Genomic DNA, 18,330 nt, shown 5'->3' with positions numbered 1-18,330 from the left:
CCTGATTAAAGAGAAACATGAAGATTTCAATGCGATGGGGGAAACTCTGAAATGATAAAGTATTGGGGATGGATTAGGGTTGAAAGAAAGCAGGTATTTGGTATTATCATAAGCTTTAGATGCCCATGGGACACTAATGTTGAGAAATCAAGCAGGAAGCTGGTTGCAGGTAAAAAGTTAGGACCAGAGACACAAATTTGGAAGACATCAGCATATTAACAGAATATAAAGACATGAAGTAGATAAGAAGAGAGCTCCAAGTCCTGATCCCTGGAGCAATTCAATATTCACAGATCAGGGAGCTTGGGAGTAAAAAGCAAAAGAGCCTGGACATGAGTGGCCAGAGGGGTTAGAGTATAACGAGGAAAATGTGTATAACAGAAACCCAGTGAAGAATGAGTTTGGGGAAGAGGTCAAATGTGACAAAATTTGCTGATTTTCCAAGTAATGTGGGGACCATAACTTAGGTATTGGGTTTAGCAACATGGAGGTCATGGGTAACCTGCTTGTCAGTGCAGTTGCAATAAAGTACTAGGAACAAAATCATTATTGCAATATGAGGTGAGATACTGGAGTGAAGTTAGACAATTCAAGGAATGTTGCTATAGAAGGGAACAGAGAATGGAGTGGTAGAGGAGAGGGAAGTGGGATTGAGGGAGAATTTGTTGCTAAAGAAGATATAACTGCATGTTTACATGCTGCTAGACATGATCCCCCTGAGTGGAGGAAATTGAAAATTCAGGAGAGAGAAAGAATGGCTGAAGATTTGTTCTTTTATGTTGCAAGAAAGGATGAGACTTAGTGCACAAGTAAAGGTTTGGCTTTAATTAAGAGAGCAAGCAGTTCTTTTACAGAAATTGGAGAACAGATTATATGCTTAAAGACACACTTGGGTAAATAATTCAGATATGAAAGCATGTAGAATTTCCCTTCTGATTTTCCAGAAAATTAGCAGCAAGGTCAACTAAGATTGAGGGAAAGGGGGAAGTTACTGGAGATCTGAGAAGAGAGGAAAGGCATGAAATATCATTAGGAGCATGTGTGAAAAAGAGGCTGATTGATAAACGCAGTATAATTGCCAGTGGCATTAATGGGCAACATGAGATTAGTAGCTATGAATTCAAAGTGAGAGGAGTCGGCCTATTTGTACCTTTTCCTCCAGCTATATTCAGCTGCAAGAGTACAAGTAAAGAGTAGGTACAAAGTTACATTTACTTGAGTTGGACTTCACTAAGCATGCAATGTGAAATGAAAGAAGCCAGAAAAACATTGATGTGAGTCAGCAAGTGTTTTCAATAATGGAATTTTAGCTGTTGAGTGAGTGAAGGAAAACAGGAAGGATGAGAGATTATAAAAACACCGATAGGATTAATGAATTGTAGGTCCCTGTGGAATCAAACGTTTGTGGTTAAAGTCCTAAATGGAAGATAGAGAGATAAGAGTTTGGAGAGAGAGGCAAGAATATAACTTGTAAAACTGAGATAATAGAGAGGTTGCAGTGATTGCTGTCGTCAAGGTCCATGTTATGGCCATGGGAGTGAGTAACCAAGGGGCTATGGAGGATCCATGCTTGGGCTTGAAAGATAAGGAAGATGTCGACAGAAGAGAAAAGGACAAAATGGTATTATATTAGAAGACGAAAGGACAAAATGGTATTATAAGCAGGCAACTGTGAGTAGTTACAAAAATAAATGTTTTGCTCAAACATGGCAACTTCAACAACTTCTCCTTCTCCTCCTCCCCTTTGAACCTTATTTTCTGCCTCTTTTCCACAATGTCTCATGCTCACGCCATTCTGAGACTCCCCATTCTGCCTGTGTGGTGACTGCCCTGAATGCTTTACCCGAATTCCAACATTTAGTTCTCATGACAATCCTGAGAGGTGGAATTTATCTTCTTTTTATCCTTATTCTAGCAGAGAGGTATGATTCCTGTTTTATACAATTAAATACACAAAAGTCACACATCTGATAAATAGTTGGACCATTTTCAATCCAGCTATTTGGACTTAAGTGGCATATTTTTAGTCATTATAGGTTATAGAAACCACACTTCTCCCTATGTATAAATCAGAGCTAGACCTCCATTAAATGGAGTTTGAAAGTTTTCATGTACATGTCTTTAAATAGAAATGTTATTGTATTTAAACTTAAGAGCATTTACATCTTTGAGCAGTGGAATGAGTGATCCATGCTATATTTCAAAAAGATAACTACAGACAGTGAGGATGGATGGATTAGAAGGTAAGAAGTTATTTCCAGAGATCAGAGAAATGATGATGGAAGTCATAGAATAAAGTGGCATGGCTGAGCTATGGCCAAGGCGGATGTGACAAGACTTAATGAAGAATGGCAGTGTTGGGAGGCAGGTGGGAGTAAAATATGGCCTGGGTTTTTTGCTTGGTCAACTGGATGGAAGGTACTAAAATAAACTAAGAAGAGAGAAAAAGAAAAAAAAAATATATATATGTATACTTAAGGAGGAGACAGTCAGTACGGTTTTGGGCATGTAGAATTTAAGGCACCTCCAGAAAATTTATGTAAAAACATGAAGATGATTGGGTAAGAATCATTAATATTACCTTCACTTTTCACAACTGCACAGAGATTCAAGGAACTTATGAAACATTATAAAATCACAAAGTAAAATAGTTGCAGAGGTGAGACTAAAACAAATGCCAGCTTCTCCATGGTAATGAACGGTCTTAGTGAGCACATCTCTGTATGTCTGTCTGTTTCTTTCTTTTCATGTTAAAGAAAGGTCAAATTGAAAAACACAATAAAACTTAAAAAGGGGATGCATTGACCATTGTTGTCAAGTAGAAAGAAAAGCATTTTGAGACCCAGCATTGAGGATTTGTATTGTACCACCTGGTCATCATTTTGAACTAAATACCACTTATGCAAGTCCTATATATATGGTCCCTTTTGGATCCTGAGAAGTCCCTAAAGGTCACAATGTGTTTAAAGCACTCAAAAATTTGAGAGACCAGAAGCCTAGTACATGCATCACTGCTTCTTCCCACATGAAACTTACTCAGAATCTGTCTTAGACTTACAAATCAAATTTCAGCGTCTTAAAATGGCAAAGCATTTTAAGGGAAAAATATTGGGGGAAAAAGGCTCCAGAACACTGTAATTTTGAAACCAGGCACATACACTTCACTTTTGCCTAGTCAATAATAATATTCACATTAACAATTTCTACTAAATACTAGCCATTCTGCTAGCCTTTATATAGGCAACCTAATTTAAGCCTAACAAAAATATTGCAAGGTAAATATTATTATTTTCTCCATATTAAAGAGTAAAAAAATTAGCCTCAGACAAGTCATGTAGTGTTTTTGAGATCACATCATGTCAATGACAGAGTTAGGATTACAAACTAACCACAGTGGTTCTTTCGCACTTTGTTGTATCAATATCCAGCCTAATTCTGTTCTCTGTTCATCTCTTTGAAAACCAAAGAAATAAAACATTGATATTATATATTCACATTCTTACCTGTTTTCAAGTAAGTTGTTATAAACTTATTTTGTATAGTTATTTGACTGTGTAAAAAAAGACCTGCTTTAAAAACCACTCATCTCCATTTAGTAATGAGGGAAAGACACAGAGTAGGGATTTTGCAGAATCTCCAAAGTTCCTGCTCAAGATCTGCCATTGCTATTACCACATGTGTACATATAAAGAGATTTCAGGTTAGGCTGAATTTTATTGGTAGCATCACCTACCTGTTGTCACCTTCTCTGGAGAAAAAGACCGTGAAAGTTTGGATGTTCCCTTTTGCTTCTGCAGGTGGGCGCCAGCTGAGACGGACAAATCGACTGGAAACCAAGACGGGGACCACATCTCTGGGAGCTGAAGGGAGGACACTGGAGCTTGGGACAGCTAAGGAGGAAAGAGATGAGAATGTCAGAGGTGTCAGTGCCATGGGTGGGAACTGGGCAGGGAGGCAGAGACACCTATTAGCAAGCAGGGCCATGTTACAGTCACATAGGTTCTAAAGGAAAGAGGAAAACCAGCGGAAAGCACGCAGTAACCAGAATCAAAGGTATTAACATATTCAGGTTTCTTAGGTTTTAAAAAGGGGGGCGAATAATAACATATATGATTCCACTGCATATTTGTCCAGTTTTTATTACTCATGGGATCCATGACAATACGAAAAAAAATATTTAGGCAAGAAACAAGGAGAGAAATTGGGTAATGTGAATTTTTCATAAGCACGTGAGTTCCAGAAAGAACTTACTTTAGAACTGTGGATAATATAATTGAATATTGTAAGCAAATTATACTTCTCATGACTTTAAGTGATAACAGAAAATGACTTGGACAACAGGCAAATTGTTTTAAGTAATTAATAATATATCTCCCTGAATTCTTTCTGGAATGAGGCAGGGGTGGAATACATAAGAATATGGATGAATTAATAAACAAATAATAAATAATGCATGTATCTATATTCGAAGTAAAGAATAGTGTTATGGTTCAGAATATAAACTTATGTTAAATATAAGCTAAATTTACAGTGACTATTTTGCCAAAGACTACCTATCAATATTTTTAAGAGTTCTAAGAAAAGCTAAGAGAGGGCCATAATTTCACAGTTCACAAAGTGTTTTGGGTGGTGGGGTTAACTACTTTAGAAAAAATGGATCATGTAGTTTTAATAAACAGTAAGGTCTCTGATTTCTGACAAAGAAAAATAAAAACACACTGTAATCCCCTTCTTATATTTAAGAAAAATTCATAAGTAAGTTGATTCTTTAAAATACTGATTTCAGAGTTAAGATGTGTTTCATGACAGAAGAAAACACAGCCCAAGTAAGTGTGCATAAATTGAAATGAAGTTAGTAAAGCTCTAATTTGTAGGTCAAATCAATGGAGACCCCTGCATTACATAACATAGCCGTGGACTTATTTGTATTGATAAATGCCTCAGGTAACCAAGCAATTATTACAAAACCTTATTCCTGTCAAAGTCTATTTGCACTCTTTTTGATACAACTTGAAATATCATATTTATGGATTTTTAATACCACAGAAAATTCAGAGCAAAAATTAAAAGTTGACAAAAGCTAACAAAAAGTAGAACTAACTTGCCATAAAGGAAATGACAGAAAAAAACGATACAAGACAAAGGCATATAATACCATGCTTGTAGAGTGTCACTGGATTGATAGCAGAACTTAACAATTGTTATCCATAGGAATAACTCAATTATGCACAATTAGAAAACTGGCTTTTCAAACATTTGGAGCATTTATTATATGTAACAGGGGTTTTCTATTAAATATGTGTGTGTGTATTGGGGGGATGTGTTTGTGTGTGTGTGTGTGTGTGAAATCATAATTCATCTTTGCTGGCTTTCTGTTTTTTCGTGTTTGTTCAAGTCCCCATCTATGGAACATGTCTTTCATCTCAACAGCGATTTCTAGCCCCAAAGCAAAAGTACCTATTTGCCTACATTTTAATTCTCAAACTGGATTTTGTAGACCTTTCCCCCCAGTTATTATCAAAGTTAGTTGCCATTCTTTCATCCACTTTGTACAGAGATTGGCTGAGTCCGTAGTACTGCCATCAGCTAACCTGTTAGCTGGAAAAATCCATTTTGGGGGCAGAAGAGAATACTTCATTTCCTAATGGTTCCAGAAACATTATCCAATTTACAATACATACCAGTTATACAAAGAAAGGTTTTAGAGAATGGCACAGTGTCCAAAGTTATTTCTGACTCCACAGATTCTCTGACTACTTCTTTGTAGATAAAATTTCCCCTTGCTGTCCTGATCAGCGCAGAATTTGAAATAAATGGAAGGCCAGCAGTGAGTCAGTCAATCTTTTGTAGCGGAGTTGTGAGAGGAAGGGAAAAGACTGATGCCTGCACACGGAGCGTCTCTCTCAAAAATATGGGTGATATTAAGCTTCTTGACAAAAACCTTTACTTCCACACACCACAGGCAGCTCAGACTAGAACACCAAAGCAAACTTAGTCTCCCTCTCTCTCTCAGCCTGCTTCTCCTCCTGGGCTGTGTCCATGCTGTCCCCTCAACTGTACAGCCCAGAAACCCTAAATGCGTCCCCTATTCCCACCTCTCCCTCACTGACCATGTGCCAGATTCCCCGTCCTGGACATCTCGTCCATCTACCCACTCTCGTATCCACACCGTCATACTCTGAAATGATCACAACTGTCTTCCAGTTCCTCTGCCTTCCTTAAACTCCCCTTCCTCAAATATATTTTCAGTGCAGCATCCAGAATAAGCTTATAAAAATAGGGTCCTATCACTCTACTGCTTGTTTATCCCCCGTATCTCTTAACCTCAGGGCAAGCTCCAAACTTCATCTGCTCATTGGCCTGGCTCCTGCTGGCCAGTTGTCTTGGTTTGGCTTCCCCCATAGACAGGGCCTCAGGGAAGGACTTGTGTGCAAATACTTTTGGGGAGAAGGGGTCCCAGGAATACCAGTGGGGAGTCAGGAAGTGAGAGCTTTGGGCAGAGGCTCGCAGGTGTCCACGGTAGGTGATGTTCAGTAGCTCTACTCATCCAGCAAGTATTCACACAGCACCTATCACCTGCCCATTCTTGTTCTAAGTGCAGAGGAGAGAGTGGTGAACAACAGATGAAGCCATTGTCTTCATGGAGCATAAGTGGAGGCTCCTTGGCTTTTTGATGCTTGCATTAAACATACTCTGTTCATGCTGAAGCACCTCCAATTCCCCGGGGCCTTCACAGAAGCAGCTCCCACACTAAACAAGCCTATCGCATTCGTCTAACTCCTACTGTCCTTCTTGGCTTAGTTGTGGTCCTGTTTCTTCCAGAAACACTCATCAAAAGTATTTGGAAAATATGTAACAGACAATAGGTAATAGTGTAATACAAAAAAATAATGTTTAAAATATCAGTAAAATAATAAACTTATTTAAAAGTGGGTTCGACTTGACAACAATAAAAGAAATACACATTAAAGCCTAAAAAAATCCTGTCAGAGTGGCAAGACTTTAACAAATGTTAATATCTCGCATTGACCAGGGTGTGGTACTCTCATACGTTGTGTCATTTGATGTTTGTGCGAGTACTACCTTCTTAGAAGTCAATTTGGCAAAACCTTTTAAAATAAAAAAAAGAATACTCATAATATTCAGCCAAGCATTCTCATTTCTATAAATTTATTGTTTAAAAAATAACAAATTCCTGCCTTTATCAGGACATCAGCTTGAAATCATAGCACATTTACTCAAAATATCATACCAAATACATCTTATCAGTTTAAAGAAAACGGAATCCTTACTAAATTTTTCACAGAAGTATTTTTTCCAATATGATTAATAGTAACTTACAGAAACTTTTTTGAGAATTTTCAAGATGTTAGAAAAATAAGTTGTTTTTTTTTTTCCCCCTACGCCTCCCTAGAAAAATAAGTTTTAAAAGAACCAGGGAGAAGTTTTCAAATCCCTTTTCCCCAACAGCACCTCACTCATTCATGGTATCACCATCAAAAATGAGTTGACTTCTCTACCCATCGGGGACGCCCAGAGGCGGAGCAATGGGAGTTGGCAGACAGAACTATGTGCTTCTCTCTCTTCTCCCCAGGCTTCAGGGAGTGTCTTCTCAGAACTGGTCTAGACTCAGATGGCACTGATAAAGCTCAGAATACAATTAATTATGGACTCTTTACCTCAAATTAAACAGGCATTACATGGAAAGGAAAAGACACATTTTAAACAAAGGAATGTCTTCTTATTTTATACAGCGGAATTAATTTTGTTCTTACTAATCCTCCATTCTTTCTCTCAACAGTAACTCGCCTTCAAATAAGGTCTCAATAAAGAACCAATCAGGACTTCTTTTCTTTGCTCTTGGAGTCCTAATCTCCAATCTGGCCCTAATCTGTCTGGTCCATTACTGTTGCCATAGTTACAGCTTCTTTATCTGCTGTCATGGAGAAGAGGAGGCGACTTTGCCACACTATAACAAAATACTCTTTCTTTTTTAAGAACACCTTTTTATAAAATATTATCACAGCAAGATCAAAAAAAGGAGGTGATTTCTGAAGATAATACAAATCCAAAGGATAGTTTTGAAACAAAAAATAATAATTTGATCATTTTGGGTGTAAGATCCTTGGTAACAACTATGCTATTGGGTTAATTTTTCTATACAACTACAATTTTTCTGGATATCAGAGACTTTTTTCACTCAGATTTTTACTATACACTGTTTCTGAAATTAATTTCTCTGTGAGCTCATTAATAGTGCACTATCTGATTCCCTATGAGGATGGGCTGAAAGATAAGCTGTATTCATGAAAACAAAACTGTTTAATTTACATTAGACAGTGAGCCAATAGACTTATTTCCCTGTTTCATTCCCCATGTTGCTAAGAAAAACACTATAAATGTGGCCACCAAATTAACTTGCTGCTCTGTTAGCTACATCTCCTTATTAGCTTGAAGATTTAATAAAAATAAAATATAAATAGATATTATTAGTGAAATGATGGGAACATTTAATTTTCCAAAGGGCAAACATCTATTATTTTTGCTTTTGACTTTTTTTCTTGTTGTTGTTCCCTTGACACCAAAGTCTAGCTTCTTATTGTCTAAATGGAGAAGTGGATAAACCTAAATTATAGTTTAAAGGTACCACAGCTCATAGAGTAATTTCACAAACCTACAAAGAGAAGCTTTGCTGTGTATAATTAAAAATTATAATGAACATTTAAAAAAAATTTACACTATTTTCAAAATTCAGAGAATTATAGCTTTTGTGACAGTGTACTAAGAACTCTGGTAAAACTAAGAAATGTGGATTTAAAAAAATAGTTTTGAAACCATTTTTAAAATTTTAAATTCATATGAGATGCAAATGATTGCCCTCCACCATATCTCATTAAATCTCAATCTTTCATTAATTTTTTAATTGACAGGTAACATTGTATGCTTTTATCCTGTACAACATAATGGTTTGAAGTATGTAAACATTGTGGAATGTTTAAATCTAGCTAATTAACAAATGCATTACCTCATGTCCATAAAATAATTTATTGGGTTAGTATCTAAAAATGAATAACCAATATATATTTAATGTCTATCGAGTTCCTACCATTTTGCTTGAAACTAAGAATTATTTAATTTTAAGCCATGGATTTTAAACCATTTATTGCCTTCAATAAATGGAGAATTAATTTGAGAACATAAGGTGTACACATTTCCATTCTGTTCCCTGATGCCTATTTAATTTACTATTGATAAACTATCATAGTAATAGTGCTATTATACATTGTTTGAACTTTCTTTGATAAATTTAATGCATCCAATCATTAATCCATTCAATATTCACTGAAGTGCATAAGGTACAGTATAAAAGGCTGTTCAATCCATTTCCAAATTCCAGAGAGGAAAGCCAGCTTGGTAATTCTCCCTGGCCAGCTTGTCTTCACCCTCAAAGACCCATCTCCTCCCATGTCCAGCATTGCTCCTCCCATACCAGCCCTACTCTCTCAGGTGTCTTAAGCAGGTGTAAGCCCGAAGGATCCATTTGAATGTCTCTGGGGGTGGGTGGGAAGTTATACTTGAGGAGTTTGCAAAGGCTTTAGTTGCAGGTCTGGCTCCTTGTTATCTCTTACATCGCCATGCTGAACTTGATCAAGTCCATTAAGACCTCTTGCTTTCACCTTTGGTACTTTTGTGTGCTGCAAACTGACCTGGAACACTTCGCTCCAATGTTTTGTTGCTCTAACTGGGGGCCTTCTTCAGGTTTCAGTTTAAGTGTCACTTCACTCATCTCCAGCCTTGTGTAGGCCCCTTTATTCTGCACTGTCACCGAAGCAGAAAAAGATGAGCACTCCTGTCAGGGCACTTCCCTGTACTGTAAAGGTCTAGTCACTTTTTGATATTTATAGCCAACTGTATGCTCTATGAGAGTAGGAATGAAGTCTAAACGGTTCACCACTTTTAATCCTTCAAATTATCACAGTGTATATTAGTAACATCACAGGCATCCAATAAATTCTTGCAGGGTTAGCTAAATGAAAGGCATTGCAAATTTGTGACATTATGTTTAGACTTCAGGTGGAAAATTCCCCTTCAGAACTTTTCAGGTGGGTATTTGAGAATACGTACTTGGAGAAGATTGAGCTATTACTGCAAGTTAGTTATGCTAATTGTTACCAATCTGCTACTAAATTACAAAGTAGATTGAAAAATGAAGCTCAGAGAAAGGTTCTAAGAGAATGCAGTTTTGGAGTGAGAAAATTTCATTTTGGACCAAATGGAGAAGGGGAAATATATCACAATCTGCTCTGAAACCCAACTATGTACCAAATGATGTAGAAGGTGTGTTCATATAAGAATAGTTCCTAAGGGAAATAACATCATACTTTAATTAATAAGCAAAAAAGAAGCCCAAGAGTTTGGTTTGTGCTGAGCTGTGCATCCAAAACAGGATCTGGGCATCTGTTATAGTAAGTGCAATTCTTATTCCAGGACCATACATCAAAGAGCAGTGCTAAGTGAAGCTTGTATTCTAAAGAGGATTCCCTATGGCCATACAGATATATAAGCTGAGAAGCAAATTTGGGGACATCTGGTCATATCAAGAGAGATAGCTATAGCTCCTGGAGTTTGTGATCTTTTCAGACAAAATGAGGAGTAAAATCATATCTGCTAAACAGGTCAACCAATATGTGTGACTAAAGGTTTTTATGCTCAAATCTGTACATTGTATGTTTGTAAAAGCACCCATTGAATGCTTTAGTAATTTCCTTATTCCAAGTTGCTTATTTAGGAAAGTGCCTTTTAAAGAGTTTATCCACCACTGCTCTCCACTCTGGACAACAGAGCCAGAGAGAGCTTGTCTCTTAAGGGAAAAAAAAAAAATGAATGTTTATCCACGGAGAAGCAAGGACTACTGGCAGCTTGGAGAGGTGGCTAGGGCATCATATATATCATACATGTAAATAGATGTTTTTGACTAGAAAACTGCAATTAGATGGCCTGGATATTGGATATCTACTCCAAAACTCTGGGACTTTGTGACTTGGAAAGTCATCTAGCTTCTCTGAGCCTTATTTTCTACATTTAAAAACTGATACAAAATAATCCATGTATGAGGTAGCTAAGTGATGCTGAGAAGTGGATTTTAAGGGCTGCCCACAGTACCTAGAATAGGATTTGCAGTCAATAAATGGTTGTTATTATTTGTGTGTCTTTAGATCCATGGAGCAGAAAGCTTATTTCTGCTGGACTGATTTCAAGATGTCTGGCTGGAGATTTAGGAACCCTAACAGAAAGGGGATGGGAAGTATTTGAGCTAAATCTGATAGGTCAGGTAAGTTGTGAACAAATGTGCTTCCTCTACGTAAGGAAAGTACTTGGTTATCTCACTATCCTTTCTTATTTCCTTTTTTAGTTTGCAGAGAAATATCTATTGTTAATTTCTTTCTCTCTCTCTCTTTTTTTTTTGGTATAACTTTTTTTGGTATAACTCTTATTAACTGCTCCTATAAGAGTTTACTTCATTTCAGGTCTCTTTCCTTTCTCTGTATTTTCTTACTGATCATTGTACTCTTTCCATCTGTCACTGTTCCAAGGCTTTGTGAGGCCACCTTTTAATCATCTCTCATCAATGTCTCTTCCTGGCATCTTTCCCCAACTATGAGAGAGCTATGTTTCTACCCAATCCCAGCTCGCTTTGTTTCCACCCTTTCCCTTGAGTTTATGTCATTGAATTCCCAGTCATTGTTTACCCCTTCTCATGCCCAGGGACCCCAAATGCGCCATTTCAATCATTCCCTTGTCACCAGAGCTTCCTCTAGGGATAAAGGCTGACAAGCGGTGACAGTTCCCCTCCCATCCCTCATGTGTATTTATCATCCTTCACCTCATCCCAGCCATATGGTGCTTTGTCCCGGGCTGGCAGTCCCGCTCTCTGTCCATGAAGAACATCTAAAGAACACACACGTTGCTGTTATAGATCAGTATGGCAGGCTTTATGAAGCAGTGCTTTTTCATGCAATTTTCTTTGGTGGTGAGACACTACTAAAGTAAAATGGCTGACAAGCGGTGTTGTTAGGGAAAAAAAATAATTAAATCAGTGCTAGGAAGTTTAATGCGTGTGTGTGTGTGTGTGTGTGTGTGTGTGTGTGTGTGTGTGTGTGTGTGTGTGTGTGTTAAACAACTCTGTTTACTCTAAGAAACTCAAGTAAAAATAAATTGAAGATAATACAACTTAAGTAAGAAGAACCAAAGGATTAAGATACTCTACTCTCTTTTAGTAATTGTAGGCACTTTTAAGAACTGCTTTTACTGTTTTAGAATAGCAAGTAACTCAATTAAAGAGCTCCAATCATACTTGATGTCTCAGTGAGTTCTACTCATGGCAAACTTCCAACTCTTGCCCGTGGGATTTAAAATACATTTCAAAATAATTTATTCACGGGTATGCTATAAGGGTAACTGTGGAAATGCTCATTTCCAGGATGGGCTAAGTTTCACTTCTTTCTCCTAATTTCTCTAAGAATGAGAGTTTAAGAAGGATAGGTTCACTGAACACTATGTTTTAGGAGAGAGGACAGTAGTGGAGGTGTAGGAGGCATCACAGGCCAAGAATGCATGGGGCACGTGGAGCGCAGAGGTTTATAAAGTGTCTGTGTGTAAAGCACTTGGCTCTAGACTCTTGCTACTCAGCCCTGAAAATAAATTGAAGGCAAATAAACCTGAAGGAAATAAAAGAGGGTATAAAACTAAAATAAATTATTACTTATTCCAATTAAGTTTATACAAGTAGAGCATTATGTCACTGCTATGAAGTCAACAGGGGGCATACAATGTCTATGAAGCATGTTTCCTTAGATCCTTGGTTTTACTCTTCTGAGGGGGGGGTGTTGTCCTTCCATCCCTCTATACACTTGAGAGAGACAAAGACAGAGAGAGACCCTGCCCACTTCTATTCTAGTCTCCTTCTGGGAAGCAGGGTTGTGAGCATGTGGTACTTGCAACCACTGCAGAGAGAGCACTCATGTAAGTTCATCCTTTTTCTTTTTTAATGTACTGCAGTGTAGAAAATAAAAGTAAAGCTATAAGCCACAAAGGAGGCATATTGGCCTGAACCTAGTACTCATACTTCAAATCCATGAAGTAAGAAAACAAAAAGAATAACTATTAGAGATGACCAACTAATAAAAACACATTATATGATCATAAATTGTGGCTGTGCATCAAACGCCAGTACTCTCCATGCTCACTCTAAACAGAACACTACTAATTCCTACAGAAAAGATGGGTCTTTTTAAAAAGTCTTGTTTGATTAAAAATATCATTAAATGTATTATTTACCTAAACATCCACATGGTTGGTGAATTTATCAAATAACTCAAAATATAACATAAAGCGTGTGCAATACTAAATACAGGTGCTCATCTGCCATAATAAATATATCTATTTTAAGTTTGATTCTTTGTTTCTATCGTAGCTAAATCAAAATATATTTGGACAATATTCACATGTTCACTCATCCTCGTCAAGAAGCAAAATGCATGTACGATGAATGACATTTTTTTTTCTTGAAAAAATAAAAAAGAATCCTGAAATTGGAACTAGGAGACTTGCCTTGTTACGATTTGAGTGTTTTTCTCCCCTTTAAAATTTACATAGAAACTTAACCCCCAACGCAACAGTTTTGGGAGATATACCCTTGGGGAGGTGATTGAGTCATGAGGACTCTGCCCTATAAACAGAACTAAGTGTTCTTACAAAAGGGCTTGACAGAAGGAGTTTGCCCTGTTTCTGCCTTTTCCATCCCCTTCTCCCCTGGGAGGACACTGTTCCTCCCCTGCAGACAAAGCAGCAACAAGGCATCATCTTAGGAGCAGAGAGAAGCCCTCCCCAAAAAAACCCAGCATGCTGGTGGCTTGCTCTTGGACTTCTATCCTCCTGTAAGGAACTGTAAGGAAAAAATTTCTGTTCTTTATAAGTGTGGTGTTTTGTTATAGTAGCACAAAGGACTGTGGTAGCTTGTTATAGTGCCACAAAGGACTAAGAAAAGGCTATCTTCTCTTTCAGTTTGTAGCTAGGTAAATGTCTTCTAGGGTGGAGCTGGGTTAATCTCTAAAGTTACTACTGAGGTTCTGTCATGCTAGGAAGCAAGAATATCATCATCTCTTTCTTTTCTCCCTTCTTTTTCTTATTTTTCCCCTGTCCCTGTTTTTCTTTGGAACTGATTCATCCAAATTTGGGATAGAATTTAGAACCCAATGAATGGCAAGCTCACTATCCAGTTTAGGTAGTAATACCTGTGTCTTAGTACATACATTTGGGCTGCTATGACAAAATACCTTTGACTGAGTAATTTATAAACAACAGAAATTTTGAAAAAATGACTTTTTTTTTCCTTTGGGTAAATATCCAATAGTGGGATTGGCTGGATAAAGTGACCATTAATACATGAGTGAATTAATAAAATGTGGCATATGTAAACCATGGAGTACCACTGAGCCTTAAAAAAATGGTAAACTAATACCTTTCGTAACAACCTGGATGGCCTGGAGACCACTCTTCTAAGTGAAGCACCATGAGAATGAAAAAACAAACACGACATGTTCTCACTATTAAATTATAACTAATCCATCAACACTCGTGCGCATATGGAAGTAAAACTCAATGGAAATGAAGCAGGTGGGAGCAGGGAGGAGGAGAGGGGTAAATTCACACCTAAAGGGTACACTGCACTACATTTGAGTGATGGGCACACTTATAACTTTGACTCAGACTGTACAAAAGCAATTCATGTAATCAAATGTTTGTACTCTAGTAATATTCTAGAAAAAAAAAAGAAAGAAAGAAAAGGAAAGAAAGGAAAAGGAAAAAGAAAAGAAAAGTCCATCTCACAGTTCTGGAGGCCAGGAATGCCAAGATCAAGGTGCTAGTAGATTTGATGTCTGTGAGATCTTCACAGATGGCACCTGTTGCTGCATCCTCACATGGCAGAAAGAGCAAGGCAGCTCCCTTCAACCTTTTTTATCAAGGATACCAATCCCACTCACTAGGGCAGAGCCCTCCATCACACAGTCACTCCCCAAAAGGCCCTTCCTCTTAATACCACCACAATGGGGATTCGGTTAAACATGAATGTTGGAGGATCACAAACATTCAGACCACAGGAAGCTGGTTCTAAAGATACCATGACATAGAAAAAGCTAGGAACTAGGAAGTTAAAACAATAAAATTTGTTACATAATCACTACTAATTATATGACCTTATCATGATACCTCCTGTTCCTGAGTATTATTCCAGCATCAAAATATTGTAAACTCCACATAACCAACAACACAAAATACAGCAGATGGGACCCATAGAGTACTTTGAGTTCAGTTAAAGACAGTCTAAACAAATAGAGGAAGACAAATGGCACCAGCCCCTATCTCGACTATTTTACCACCTTAATAGATATTGGCATTTTCTATATTAAGCGAAAGCATAGGTGTCCTTGTATAGGAAGGCTTAACAGTGTTCAAATGGAAATTCACACAGAAATATCAGTAAATCTTCACCAAAGGAAAGGCAAACCTGACAGCAATTGAGAGGGCAAGGGTTTGCTGGGTCCAAGTCAGACTCAGCCACTTACTCTCTGTGTGACCCTGGGTGAGATACTTAATTTCTGTTCACTACTGAAGAGATGGTCAGAAAGAACAGAAGGACAGAATACAGTACACAGAAATATATGTAAAAATAAGAATTTGAAAACTACTCAATATAAACAGAGATGAATACGTATTTGCTACTGAAGTGGGAAGTCAGTTCTAAGAATAGGTTAAAACCAGAATCTATGAGAAGAAATGCTGATAAATATGACTATAGTAAAAATACCTTATGTGTAAAAAAGCACAACAGGTAGGACTGAAATATGAATGACAAACTGGGATTTTTTCAATTATATTACAAAATATTAACATTTCTAATATGAAAAGAGCGGTAACAAATCAATTAAACTATTCAAAGAAAAGAAGATGGTAGGAAGAAAGCTAGAGTTAGAAAGGATGAGAAGGAAGTATCAGTATATGAAATTTAATTTCAAGATCTTTGAATATTCCAATTGTCATTTCCCCCTCAGGGTGATTATTAATTCCACCAAAAAGAATTATTTTACTATAAAAAATGTCAACATAAGTACACAGGATGCTGTGGCCTTCATCTTCAAGAATGCAAAAATTTGTTAGGCTTTAAATGGGGAGAAGACAATCATTCTCATGCCTCTTGTTATTTTAAAAAAGTAAACATTATATTCATAAGTATTTTGACATAAGGAAAAACATTACCTGTATACAGTTCAGAACTTGATGCCACACTTACTGGAACAATTCTAAATTACTATGTAATATGTTATTTTTGGATTTTGCAGCTATTCTGCAGTAAGTACAAAGATATGGTTATAAAAATTAACTAACTCCGGCCTCCGGTTCCCCAACTACTATAGCAGAGACTGGAAAAAAAACCACAGTATGACATACAAATAAATTCACTTAGTGATAACTAGAAAATTAAACAAAAAGCCTAAGATGAATTGGGGGTGTCTTCTGGTCTCTCTGTCATGCAGCTACGTCATAATCTAAACACGTAAACTCTCTTCTCTGGGGTCTAATTCTGTTGGTTACAGGTAAGGGATGGGAAATCTACACACTATTAAGAGTTTTATTATAGAAATTTTTCTGGACAATGAACTTGTATTCTCAAAAAAAGGAGGCAGGTCTCTGTAGGTAGCAACACACTGGGTGCATTGCCTTCTGTAACTATCTATAGCAGTATTAGAGACTTAATAGAGAAGGTGGTATAATCATGTTAGATCTTAGTCATACAGTTGATTGCAACCATTAAAAAGTGGTGCAAGAGTGGGCTAGATTTAGAGATTTGCTTCTGAAGAAAATAGTATGGAAATGAAAAATAGTAACTTCACAGTAAAACCCCACCAAACTTAGCCACCACTTAGCAAGTGATGAAAGTGATCACGCTTAGTGATGTCATGTGGCTGCCGCATGTCCCTGATATTATGTGACAAGAAGGGCACTTCATCTCTGTGGTATTCTTTCCAAAATCCCATCACCCCAGTCTAAATAATCAGAAAAACTTGAGACGAACCCAGATTGGGAGATAGTCAATAGGATCCCTGACCAACACTCTTCAAGACAGTCAAGGTCAAGAAAAACAGGCAAAGATGAGAGCTGTTACAGAAAAAGGAGATGGGACACATGACAACTAAACACATGGGGGCAACTTTGGATTGGACCCTGAGATAGAAAAATGATACTAATGGAAAACTTGGTGAAATCCAAATAAATACTAGAGTCTAGTTAATGTAGCAATGTTGGTGTCTTAGTTGTGACAAATACACACGGTCATGTGACATGTTAACAATGGCGAGATGGGAAGAAGGGTTTGCAAGAGCTCTGCCAAATCTTCACAACTTCTCTATAAATCTACAATTATTCCACAATATATAAAAATGGTTCATTTTAAAGCGGGGAAGCCTGCAGCTTTAATTATAGTTGAAGATCAACCCCAGTGCTGTTAGCACTAGTGGTTTTTTCAGAAAGCATAGAGCAGACTCCATGAAGACACATGATAAATGGATGCTTAAACATTACGAGTGCACTGTTTTGTTCTAAGTGAAGAATTTTTTTAAAAAAAGCATCAAGGATAGTGTTAAGTTTTAGGATTCTTACTGTGATCAGAGCTATCATCTATCAACCAGTGCAATAAGATTAATTCTGGAGGGTGGAGAAGGATGTCCAGCGCCCCCCTTCCAAACACAGATTGGGAGACAAAGCATTCAAACTGCAGCCATCAATCTGAGCACCGACATCCACTCAGAGCATTTATGACTCATGCTGTTGCTTTTGTATCACCCGGTGACAGTCTGGCCGTATATCTACTTTGTATTTCATCCTTAGGAGTAATGCATTGGATTCCAGCTAGGTATATTCCTGTGTTATTCTATTTTTCAATTTATATAGCAGCTCATAGCTAATAAAATTAAAGGTGACAATTAAAGACAGGTGCAAAATTAAAGACAGTGGTGCTCTAGTTGGCACAGTGAATTCCCAGAGAGCAAGAACTCAGCTAAGCACAAGGCTGCTCGGCATTTGGGGAACGTCTTGGGTAAGGATTTCAATGTGTGGGGCACAGTTTGTTGTACAGCATAGCCACATACCTTGGGTGGCTTGGTGTTCTATGTGTTTCCCTGAGAAAGACTGGAAACATGATCAAGGATGGCAAGAAAATGAAAAGTAATCATAACCAAGGCAATAAAATTCAAAGTTATGGGTGGGAAACTT

The 18,330-nt window shown here is 37.4% G+C and overlaps 1 protein-coding gene across 1 annotated transcript in view; it reads right to left on the bottom strand.

Moving 5' to 3' along the window:
* The window catches only part of DCC (DCC netrin 1 receptor), a 987,982-nt gene that overhangs the window by 289,613 nt on the left and 680,039 nt on the right, over nt 1-18,330 (bottom strand). Inside the window, exon 8 of the mRNA XM_045528069.1 lies at nt 3,734-3,890. Within this exon, the coding sequence (XP_045384025.1) occupies nt 3,734-3,890 (157 nt within the window). The remainder of the gene's footprint in view (nt 1-3,733; nt 3,891-18,330) is intronic.

Source organism: Lemur catta, chromosome 16 (genome assembly GCF_020740605.2).
Source record: "Lemur catta isolate mLemCat1 chromosome 16, mLemCat1.pri, whole genome shotgun sequence".
Taxonomy (NCBI): domain Eukaryota; kingdom Metazoa; phylum Chordata; class Mammalia; order Primates; family Lemuridae; genus Lemur; species Lemur catta.
Note: the sequence above shows the minus strand (reverse complement) of the source record. Positions and strands in the feature narration are given on the sequence as shown.